At 35.1% G+C, this 12,487-nt stretch overlaps 1 protein-coding gene across 1 annotated transcript in view; it reads right to left on the bottom strand.

The window, feature by feature from the left end:
* Positions 1-946: 946 nt before the first annotated feature.
* LOC105942022 (ankyrin repeat domain-containing protein 62-like) overlaps positions 947-12,487 on the bottom strand; it is a 123,454-nt gene continuing 111,913 nt past the window's right edge. Inside the window, exons 38-40 of the mRNA XM_058669750.1 lie at positions 10,114-10,161; positions 7,096-7,190; positions 947-1,061 (exon numbers count right to left, since the gene is read on the bottom strand). Of these exons, the coding sequence (XP_058525733.1) occupies positions 1,052-1,061; positions 7,096-7,190; positions 10,114-10,161 (153 nt within the window). The 3' untranslated portion in view covers positions 947-1,051. The remainder of the gene's footprint in view (positions 1,062-7,095; positions 7,191-10,113; positions 10,162-12,487) is intronic.

Below are 12,487 nucleotides of genomic sequence, written 5' to 3'. Positions count from 1 at the left end.
TTTCTGAAAACTGAGTTGTTCTGCATTGAGAAAAAGAATTCTGTATCATCTGGAATGTTTCATCACTAACATTCTGAGTTCTCTGTGTGATGTGCAATAGGCATTGAGCAGTACCTTGTGGAAGAGCAACCTGGGAGGTTACAAGTAACCTAAATTGGTGCTCTGACCTTGTCTCTGGATATGGAGTTCTGGCATGTTTACCAAATGCCTACAACATTGTGTTGCCTGATGCACCAAACATGCTTATTTTCACACTAATTTGCCTTAGAGAACTACAAACTGCACTTGTCCAAAACAATTGCCCTGAAATCTGGTTGGGAACTGAACTGTCCCTGAAATTAACTCCAGGAATGGAGTTAGTTTGCTGTTCTATTTGTGGTTTCCACCAATGCCTTCTTTGATGTGCTCATCAATGGATTCTGGCAGCTTGAAGCTGTGTTTCTCACCAAAGCATCAACATGAACATGTATGGAGAAGACTCCATATATAATCTATGGGGTTTAGGAAATTTTCACCTTAAGATGGTGCTTCCTGACTAGTAAGTTGGCTAGCAATCATGAATGTGCCAACTTTTTTTTAAAGGTTTATTTTTATTGAAAGTCAGATTTATAGAGAGAAGACGACACAGAAAGAAAAATCTTGCATCCACTGTTTCACTCCCTAAGTGGCTGCAATGTAATAGCTCTTCTCTCTCCTTCTCTCACTTGTTCCGTATGTTTTTCTTTCCTTTTCACTGTCATGTCTCCCAGTCTTTGGCTATCCAAAATTAAAAAAAAATAGATAGTACATTTTAATTGTCACCACTTGATTTTTTTTCATTTAATGGGAGTTTTTTTCCCCATATTATATATTTAACACAAAATAGTGAATGTGTTCTATAAGCAGTGGGAACTAAAATTTTATAATAGAGTGCATATAGCAAAAATTGACCATCAACAATGGTCAATAAAGTTTACAATATAACTTTTATTTGGAATATGTACATATACTTGTAAGGTTTTCGGACGTATGTGTTGACAGATTTGGCTTATTGTTGGATAGCTTGGTAAATTCAGCCATATCTAGAATGAAAAAGAAGAATTCCACTTTTATATTAAATGTGCCATAGCCAACTATATTTAAATCAGTGAAGAAAGTTGGGAACATTGTCACATGTTAAGAAGATGAAAAACCAGTGCAAAAAACTACAGTACAAGAATCTTATGTATCCACTGTATGTATCGTTGTAGTCAAACGATACATCCAAAAATGTGTTCAAAGAGGCAGCTTCCACAACTGACAGCATTGTAACACAGAGCTGAGGCATTCATGATGAATTTCACGTCATTACTGAAAACTTACAGGTGATGGTGGCAAGCTTTCATTCCATGCTAAGGATTTGAAGTTTTCCAGTGAGTATAAAGTAAGTGACTAGAGGTGTTAAGTGCTATCTGTCAAGAGACTGTTTATGAACTTTGATTGCTTTGGTTAAGTTTTATTTCAGGACCTGAGGTTGTTTGACTTTATACCTTTATCATTTACCTGAGAAGTTGGCAATGCCAGTGTTTTCTGAGAATAGTTATACTATGCAAGCTGATGGTACCATAGGAACAACAGAAATGTACAACATGTAGAGTCAAAAAGAGAGGAAAAACAATTTCCGTTATTTTTTTTTAAGTTTGAGACATGTTGACTAAGTAATATGTTACATAATGTAAATGTTGATGTGTTCAAATAGTTCATGACGTCGATATAAGAAAAACATTTAATGTATCTTTTAACTAAAAATATAAGTGGATTCCATTTGCTAAGTACATTGTACTTTGAAAATAAATTCAGAAAATTTGGCAACATACCTCTGTCTAGTTCTTTACTTTGTACTTTCCACATCTGAAACAAGATATTATGTACAACATTTATGTTAAACAAGATACATTATCATAGAAATCATGTATTGCTTATACAATTTAATCTTTAGTACTTCTCAACACTAGAATCAACTTGAAGACTACATAAACCAAAAGTCTATTACATGGAACAAATTCTCCAGCTTTGTTAATATAATAGGAAAAATATGAACAAAGTACAGTAAGAACTGATATGCTGAAAATGTATTTTAGAACAGTAATGTTCTGTCTTGTTAGTACAGAGATTGAAACAAGTCATAATTTGCACTGCTTGTGTGACATTGTACCTTTGAGAAAAGCTCAGACCTTTATAAAAGATGATTTTTAAAATTTCATTTTCAATTAAGTGAGTTTCCATGCCCCAGTATCATAAAAACAAATATTGAAGCATGTTCTATGCTAATATTCAGCACAGAGTCTGAGTACACAAATGAAGAATGTGGTTTTGTCATAATGTTTTTTGAAAATCCTACTGGAAGAAGATTAAAGTAAAGAAATCTTGTCACAATGGTTTCATATTCATAGAAACATGAATAATCAGAATTTCCTCTAAGTTTTAATGTTTATGTATGAAAGATGAACAATTTCATATATTTCATATGAAATTAATAGACTTAATAGCATAATGATACTTTGGTTCACCCTCCCCTCCTTGCTCCCAATGCTCCTACCCTCACTCCTTGTTCCTCTAATTTTTTTTTTTACAATCACATACTTAGTTTGTTTTATAATCATAAGCTTAATCCTCCACTTAATAAAGACTACAAAAAGCAGTAAGAACCACTGCTCCTCAAAGGTATAAAAATGGCTATAAGCAACAATCAAATCTTAAAATGTCAAGTTAGCTCAAATATATCACATTTTTGTATTCTATTATTTACCACAAATCAGGAAAAACATGGTATGTGTCTTGTTTAGAATGGCTTGTTTCACTAAGTTTCCAGTTTACGATTCTGTTGTAAAAGACAGGATTTCATTTTTTGTGTGTCAGAGTAGTATATCTATATGACATATAATACATATATTTTCTTTATCAAGTCACAAGTTAGTGCATATGGGGGTTCATCTGATATCTAGCCATATTGCAATAAACATGGGGATACAGAAAACTTTTTCATATGTTGATTTCATTTCCTTAGGGCAAATTTCCAGAACTGGGGTAGCTGTATCATACGGTAGATCTATTTTCATATTTCTGAGGAATCTGCATGTTCTCCCTCACATAATGGCAGTGCTAGCTTCTAACCACACCAGCGTGGACTAGAGTACATCTCCCCCTCACATCACTGCAGCCATTGTGTTTCACTTTGTTTTCTGCTGCTAGTATTTATAGCTATTCTAACTGGGTTGAGGTCAAATGTCATTGTAATTTTATTTGCATTTTATTGATGACCAGTGATCTATGCATTTTTTTATGTCTCTGTTAGGCATTTGATTTTCAACATTTGAAAAATGCCTATTCATGACCTTTGTCTATTTCTTAGTTAAAGTGCTTGTTGTGTTGTTATTGAATTTCTAAAACTCTTTGTATTCTGGGTGGTAATCTTTATCCAAATATTTTCACCCATTCTGTCACTTGCTGCTGCACTTTATAGAATGTTTCCTGTGCAATGCCTTGCGTAATCCCCTTTCTCTGTCTTCATTTTTTATTGCCTGTACTTCTTGATTTCTTTTGCAAGAAGTCTTTCAATGTCCTGCAGAGTTCTTCGATGTTGGATTCATTCAGAGTTGTTTTGTGTGTAAGGTTGCCAGGGAAAGATAGTGTTTCCTATTTCTGCATGTGGAGATCCAATTCTTCTGGCATGATTTCTTGGATACACAGTCCTTTACATAGAGATTGCTTTTAGCTAGTTTGTTAAATATTGGTTGGTTATAGATGCCTGGTTTGATTTCTGAGGTTTGTATTCTGTAGTTGGGCTACATGTATATTTTTGTGCCAGCAACAGGCTGTTTTAATTACAATTCCCATGTAGTATGTCTTGTAGTCTGATATTGCAATGCCTCGGCTGTTTATGTTAACATTGTATAAGCTATAGCTATACAGTAGTTACTTATGTTTCTTTGTAAATTTTAGCATTGTTTTTTCCCTACATTTAAGAAGAATGTCAAGTATTGTTATTGATATTCCATGGAATATGAAATTTATCTACATAGTATGGACATTTTAATATTAATTCTTTTAATCCCTGATCATAGGTTATTTTCATTTCGTCTGTCTTCTATGTCTTTCCTTAATATTTTATCATTTTCCTTTTTCCATTCCTTTATTGTTATTATCATTTTATGATGCAGTTCAATAGGCCCTGGAACTTCGCTCACTCCCTTCACCTCCCCCCTAAAAAAAACCTTCTGAGTTCCCCCAAATCCTTGCAACAGTATAGTTCCTCATAAACAGCCATAAGCCTATCATTGTGGATATGGACAATGGCACAGAGTCCAGCATCCCTTTGACAAGGCATATTCAACAGTTTCACTGGAAGTCCATCCTCAGTCTGGAAGTAGAGATGCACACTGCACCATATCCTCACATCTGGACATGTCAGTCTCTACTACAGTCACTATAGTCCCCCCAATTGAAAAGCCACAAAACAAAATAAAATCAACAACAGGAAGAAAAATGGAAAGTGACAACGCCATGATGTTAAACAATATGCCACTAGATATGATAGTCTCCAATTACACAGTTACTATACATTCCCTTAAATGAAGAGCCAAAAATAAAATCAACAAGAAGAAAAAATAGAAACTTGACTATGCTATGAAGTTAAATAACATGCTACTGAATGACTAATGTGTCACTGAAGAAATGAAAAAGAAAATCAAGAACCATCTTGAAGAAAATGATGCTACTTTATGATCTATGACTCATTGAAGAATTTATGAACAAAGAAGTGTTTTGAAGATATGAAACTACAAAAAGTCAAAATCCATGAGATATAGTTACTGCTGATCTTTGTTGGTGAGATGTATCTTCTGTAGGCAACAAATAGATGGGCTTTGTGTTTTTAATCCAGCCTACTAATCTTTGGCATTTGATTTGTGAGCTTAAACCATTTACATTCAGGGTTAATATAAACAGGTGGTAATCTGTTCCTGTCATTTAGCAATGGGTTGTTCATTGATTTAGTCTTCTGTTGTCATTTTACTGGGATGTTCCTCACATTTTTCCTTTGGTTCTGGTGAGTGCTATTCCTCTTCTCTGTCAAGAGAACATCTGTAAGTATCATTCCTAGGACAGGTCTGGAAGAGGGGTATTCTTGGAAGAGCTTTCTTCACTGTGGAAGTATTTTATTTAAAGAGAAAGGAAAGCTTTGCTGGATATGTTATTCTGGGCTGACAATTTTTTTTTGTTTGTTTTTTTGTTTGTTTGCTTTTAGAATCTAGAAAATGTTGCTCCATTCCTTTTTGGTGTGTAGAGCTCTCCTGTAAATTTAATTTCAATTTCTCTACATGTCAATTAACTTTTTTCACAAGCACATTTAAGGATCTTTTCCTTACGTTTGATTGAAGACAGCTTGATTATCATGTGTTGTGGTGAAGATCTTTGGCCAACCCTGTTGGGAGATCTGTGCCCCTCCTGGATGTTGTTTCCCAATTGTTTCTCCAGATGAGAAAAATTTTCCTTTATTATTTCATTAAATATGTTTTTTAAACCCAGCTTCTCTTTCTGTACCTTCTGAACTCTCGTACCTCTTATATTTGGCCCTTTAATAGTGTCTCTTAATTCTTGAATAGTTTTTTTAGCTTGACCCAGCTCTGCTTCCAGTTTTTTGATTGTTTCCCTATTGTGACAAGAAATACCTTCCAATTCTGAGATTATTTCTTCTACCTCCTTAGGTTCTCCTTCATTCTATTATTGAGACTTTCCGCTGAATTTTTTATTTGCTCTGTTGCGTCCTTCATTTCCAATAATTCACCTTGATTTTGTTTCAGTGTTGTTACTTCCTGTGTGACATATTGCTTAAATTCCTGCACGTGCTTCTCGTTGATAAGAAACTTTATAACCAGTGTTTTGAATTCTGTATCCCCCATTTTCTGAAGTATTCCTCAGTTAACTCTGAGGTTGACAAAAGCTTTTGCTCCTTTGCATGGGAGTTTTCAATAATCTTCATTGTGCCTGTGTCTCTTCTTTTGCTCTTGGCCATTGTACTTCTGGTTATGGGGCAGGTTTCTAACCTGTGTAGCCCACAGATTTACAATTCAATTTTACTTATTGTGGCTAGTACCAGGTTCTTTGTTTTCAGTCAGTTGTGTCACTTCCTCCAGCAAGTTTCAGTTCTTTGTTTTCAGTCAATTGTATCACTTCCTCCAGCAAGATCCAGATCTGAGCTCTTATGTTAGACTTCCACCATGGTCTCCGTAGCCCCAACTCCTGGCTCAGCATGCTCCACCTCTTGTGATCCCATGCTGGGGCTGCACTGTCTGTACAACCTTTTTCCCACTTCTAGTTTGTGCAGTTCCCAGGGTTAGGGAGACAACAGATGTCCTGAATAGCTAAATTGTTGTCCTTGCTGATCTTGCTGGAACCTGCTAGCCATTTGGTCTGAGGGCCACTCTATAGGCAGAGGTCACAATTGATTCTTTGGTTTTTTTTTTTTTTTCATTTTTTAAAATTTTGATGATCCTTACATAGTTGATTAGGGCTCAAAGTGTCAAGGGCTACAGGAAAGTGGTTAAGATCACTGTTTTCACATTCTCTTTTTTCATTCCTGTATCTTGGGGAAGGGGAGAGACACAGGGAGAAGCCCAACCTACCCTCCCAAGCATTCCAGGGTCCCCGAGGTGAGGCAAGCATAGAGGGCACTGCTCAAGTTGTTTTGATAGTTCTTAGCATCTCCATTTGCCCAGATTTTCACTGCCAACACTTGGCTTGGTAGTTGATCAGTTTGTTCTGTCAGAAGTCAGTTTTGTAAACCAATTTATCATGATGATTTTGTCTCTTAACTCTTCAGTAGCAGCACATGGAAGATTGGGATTGCTGCATAGCAGGATGGGATCAGAGTGTCTTGGATCAATTCAAAATAGTTCCTTATGGCCCTCAGACTTATAACATGTAACATGCATTACAACTGCCCATCTAGATTATCCTTCCTTAAATATTTCAAAAAAAAATTATCCTATTACAAAGTGTCACTAACATGTCCTAAAATAATCTTAAACAGAATATTACAAACACTTCATGGAGATAATGGTGATGTAATATAAATACCTTTGCTTGTTCTGCATTGAAGTCAACTTTTGTTGACCACTAAATCCTTCAATAATCTGAAAAGCTTTTTTCCATAATCTTTCATTTTCTGTGCTCTAAGAGGTAAGATTTAGAAATTGAAAAATGTGTAAATAGCATTACCTAGCAGATCATTGGAACAAAACCTCAATACTGTGTGTAGGTTAGAAGTAAATAGTATAAAAATCATATCATAAAATGGCATATGTATAATTAACATTTTATATGACTTCCATTAGCAAACTACAGATTTAACAATAGTTCCCTTAAAAGTTCTCCTAAATATTTACTTCTTATCATAATGGATATTATTGTCTTTATATCTCACACACATACATGCTTTGCATAGACAAAATGAAATATCCACCTTGAATGAATCTCCATTTTCATATTGAGGAAATCATACTCAATAAGCCGAGGTCACCTTTGTAGACCAATGTTACCAAGATCATTTTGTCTCTTAAATTTTCAGCAATGCATATGGAACATGAAGATTGTTGTATAGCAGGATGGGATCAGCATGTCTGAGATAAATTCAAATCCTTTATTCCATTCCAGCTTGTTTCTGGAATGTCTGAGTGGGCTCACATGATAGCATGAATTCACGTATTTAAGTCAACACTGTTAGAGACACACATTTGGTTTCAGTCTAGTCAAGTTCTGGATTTTCTTTTTTTGGATATTTGGGGATTGAACCAGGAGATGGAAGACTTTATATTCTCTGTTACTCTAATAAATAAATAAACAAACAATAGAATACATGGTATTATTAGTTGCTATTGCTATCTTTCTAGGCTCTCTCATTTTTCAGTATTTTACATGAATGACAGCTAAGGACAACAGCTTATTTATTACCTGGCAATATATTAAGTCTCATAGGGTAAAATTACAGACTCAGAACACTGATATCTAAAAATCAATTAGTCAAAGTGTATTGAGTGTTAAATACTGTGTTTTAATCTTAATTTTTATGAAATTACTGTGGTTTGTTTCAAATATGGTGAATACTGGTGAATGTATTTTAAAAGCTTTAGGGAAGACGTCTGGCTCAGTGGGTCATGAAATCCTGCGTTTTGCAATGTGATGGATGCAATAAGAAAAAAAATGCCGGGCCCGGCGGCCTGGCCTAGCAGCTAAAGTCCTTGCCTTGAAAGCCCCGGGATCCCATATGGGCGCCGGTTCTAATCCCGGCAGCTCCACTTCCCATCCAGCTCCTTGCTTGTGGCCTGGGAAAGCAGTTGAGGACGGCCCAATGCCTTGGGACCCTGCACCCGCGTGGGAGACCCGGAAGAGGTTCCAGGTTCCCGGCTTTGGATCGGCACAGCACCGGCCATTGCGCTCACTTGGGGATTGAAACATCGGATGGAAGATCTTCCTCTCTGTCTCTCCTCTTCTCTGTATATCTGACTTTGTAATAAAATAAATAAATCTTTAGAAAAAAAAAAAAGAAAAAAAATGCCTAGTAACAGAAAGTGGTCTCAAAGAGACAAATACGTGTTTTTTTTTTCTGATTTATGGCAACTACTACAAAACAACTGTCACTCTGGGATCAGCGTTACACTTTTAGCCTAAGTTTATGCTCCAGTGGAATGTGATCTTGTGGTTTTTTTAATTAGTTGAATACTAGGTTTTTGGCAAACTAGGCCTATGAATATAGAGTGGAATAAATGTATGACTGTGCTAATACCATTCAAGAGAGAAAGGACGAGTATGAAGCAGGAAGCAGGGGAGCAAGGAATGACTGGCTATCTTCTTGGTGCTGTGTCTAAGGAATGCATAGAATTTTTCTCTTTATATCAATATGAACACGCCAAAAATTAAAAACAGCTATTTACCAACAAATTGGAAAATTAGAAGCAATGAATGGATTACTGGACACCTACAATGTACCTAAATTGAATTATTATGACACAGAAAACCTAAATACACCAATGACTAAGAGCATGAATGAATAATAAAGACATTACAAGCAAAGCAAAACCCAGGCCTACATGGGTTTTGAATTCCTCCAAACTTTGCAAGAAAAACTGATTCCAACTGTTCTCAAACTATTCCAAAACAATTGAAAGGAAGGGAATGCCCTCAAACTCCTTCTACAAGGCCAGCATCACTTTAATCACAAAAACGAAAAGACACAACAAAAAAAGAGAATTATGGACCATTGGCTAGAGTAAGCGCAGCTGCAAAAATCCATATCAAGATACTAGCTAATCAAATCCAATAATACAACAGAAAACATCTTCATTCAGACCAAGTGGAATTTCCCCCTGATGTGCAGGAATGGTTCAGCATATACAAATCAAAATACATGATACAAGTAGATCATGACTATCCCAGTAGACAGAGAAAACCTTTGATAAAAACTACATCATTTCATAAAAAAACCTTAAGAATTTTGTGTATAAAAGGAACCTTACTCACAACAATCAAGACAACATATAACAAACTCACATCTAGCACCATATTAAATAGGGAGAAATTTGGAGGCACTTCTACTAAGATCTAGAACCAGACAACAAGGCCCACCAAGTAGTACCATTGCTATTCAATAATGTTCTCAAAGTTCTGGCCAGAGACATTAGGCAAGAAAAAAGCAATCAAAGGGATACAACTTAGAAATGAGGAAATCAAGCTCTTTGTTTGTTACATGAGCCTCTATATTGGGGAACCAAAAGACTATATTTGCTAAGAGGCTAATGACACTCATAGGAGAGTTTGGTTAAGTTGCAGAATATAAAAGAAACAAACAAAAATCAAAAGCCTTTTATACACAAATAATTCTATGGTGAAAAAAGAACTTTTAAGATAAGTGTCATTCACAATATCTTCAAAAGTTAAATACCTTGAAAAACTTCACTCAGGATGTGAGAGATTTCTACCATGGAATTTACAAGACATTGAAGAAATAAATGGAAGAAGACACCAGGCATGGAAGAATCTTCATGTTAATAGATTAGACTTAATGTCATCAAAATGACCATGCTACTCAAAGCAACTTACATAGCCAATGCAATGCCAATCAACATACATATGACATTCTTCTGAGATCTAGAAAAAAATGACAAAATTCATATGGAAACATGATTCTCAAAATAGCTAAAGCAAAATTAAATAATGAAAATAAATCTGGAGGCATCACAATACCAGGCTTCAAGATGTTCTACATTGCAGTCATAATCACACCCTAGCTGTTTCACAAAAACAGACATGAAGATCAATAGAGTAGAAACCCAAAAAATGAACTCCACGCATCTAAATCCAACTAATTTTTTTTGCAAGCAAATGTAAATTAAGCCAGGAATAAATGACAGCCTCTTACACAATTAGTAGCAGAAAAATTTGATCCATGTGTGCAGAAGTACGAAACACGACCTCTAGATTATGCCTTTCACAAAAAGGTCCAACTCTACATGGATGAAGGATATAGATCTGTGGACTGATACCATAAAATTAATAGAGGAAAACGTTAGTGACATCCTTCAAGACAAAAGCAGACAATGAATTGAAGAACTCGTTCTTTGAAAACTTTCACAAAATAAATGCACTATTGACTCAACATACAGAAAAAATAAAGAGAGAAAAGGCCCAACTTAATAAAATCAAAGACGAAAAAGGAAATAAAACAATGAATACCAGAGACATGCAAAGAACCATTCAGAACTATGACAAACAAGCAAGAAAACCTAGAAGAAATTAGTAGATTTTTAGACACATAAAATGTTTCTAAACAGAAATGTGAGGTCACGGTAAACCTAAGTGGACCTATAACCAGGAAGGAGATTAATTCAGTTATTAAGTCCCTCCCAACAAGCAAAGTCCAGAACTGGATGGCTGAATTGTCCCCAACTTTTCAAGAGCTAATTCCAATCATCACAATGTATTCGAATTGATAGAAACGAAGGCAATCCTCCCAAATCCTCCCATGAGGCCAAAATCAACTAAATTTCAAACCCAGAAAAAGATACAGCAGAGAAAGAAAAACATGGACCAATATCCAGGATGAACTTGAATATAAAAATCCTCAACAACAAAATATTAGTCAATTGAATTCAACACGTAAGACCATTCAGCCAGACCACGTTGTGTTTATCCCTGGCATGCAAGGCTGATTCAACATACACAAACCAATCAATGTGTTACACCTCATGAACAAATGAAGAATAACAATGAAATGCAATTCTGTCTTTCAAATATATATATATATATATATATATATATATATATTCTCAAAACGAAGAGTGTTAAATGCTAAAATTTTGAAAACAAAGGAGATGAGTTAAATAATTCAATATTCATGCTACTTTTTTAACATTTCATTTTATGGAATCAAAGATAAAAATGTTAAGTCTATTGCTCATAATGTCCCACCCACACGCCCATGCTTTTCTATCATCTTAGAAACAATGTTGTCACATCTCTGAATGTGATATCCCTGTATATTTTCTAAGCAGAAATAATTCAAACTGTGGTACATATAGAAGGAATATTTGTTTCTCTAACTGGGAATTCTATTACAAGTGGACACCTGCATATAAGCTCTTTCAAGAAATTTTACAATACTTAAGACATGTCTTTGTATTGTGATAGAATAGTGCTTTTTAAATATAACATAGTTCTAGCATGATTTTGAAAACCAATGTCCAATAAGTTTACTACAAATATGATGGAACCATTATGTTACACTATTATGCTAAACTCTTTTAAACTTATGTAGAAACTCCAAAGAGAATCCCTTTCCCCAGAAAATTAACAAAGTATATTTCCTCAACATCTTTCCTTCCCTTGAGACAAATTCTACACATGTATTCAACATTTTCTTTGTAAAGTCACACATTACCTGAACTTTCTGGTAGTGACTACTAATAATATTCTATAGTCAAATCATGATCAACACACTTTGAAGAAGTATTTAACATCTATTTATATTTTGTATTCAGTAGTTAATTGTCATCACTTGCATCTGGACCGTCTCACTTTTTCAGATTGAGAGAAAACTAAGGTAAAATGATGAAAATAGCTATAATCTTCATATTTTAATAAAAAGCAGCCATTTTATTTGTTTACTTTTATGTAGCTGAAACTGTGTCTGGCATTTTGGATATGTTTTCTCTATGATTTATCATGAGGAGGCAAAATGATGACACGTGTGTTAATCCACAGCTTGTAATGCTGGCATACCAAATAAGCACCAGTTTGAATCCTGGCTGTTCTGCTTGTGATCCAATTCCCTGCCTGTGTGCAAAAGATACTGAGGATGTCCCTGGCCCTTCCCACCAACCTGAAAGATGAGGATGGAGTTTGTAGTTTCTGGCTGTAGCCTGGCCCAAACCTATTACAGCTCTTTGGAGAGTAACTCAAGAGAGAGAGTAAACAC

The sequence above is a fragment of the Ochotona princeps genome, chromosome 10 (genome assembly GCF_030435755.1).
Source record: "Ochotona princeps isolate mOchPri1 chromosome 10, mOchPri1.hap1, whole genome shotgun sequence".
In the NCBI taxonomy this organism is placed as follows: domain Eukaryota; kingdom Metazoa; phylum Chordata; class Mammalia; order Lagomorpha; family Ochotonidae; genus Ochotona; species Ochotona princeps.
This window is presented reverse-complemented; position numbering and strand designations above follow the sequence as displayed.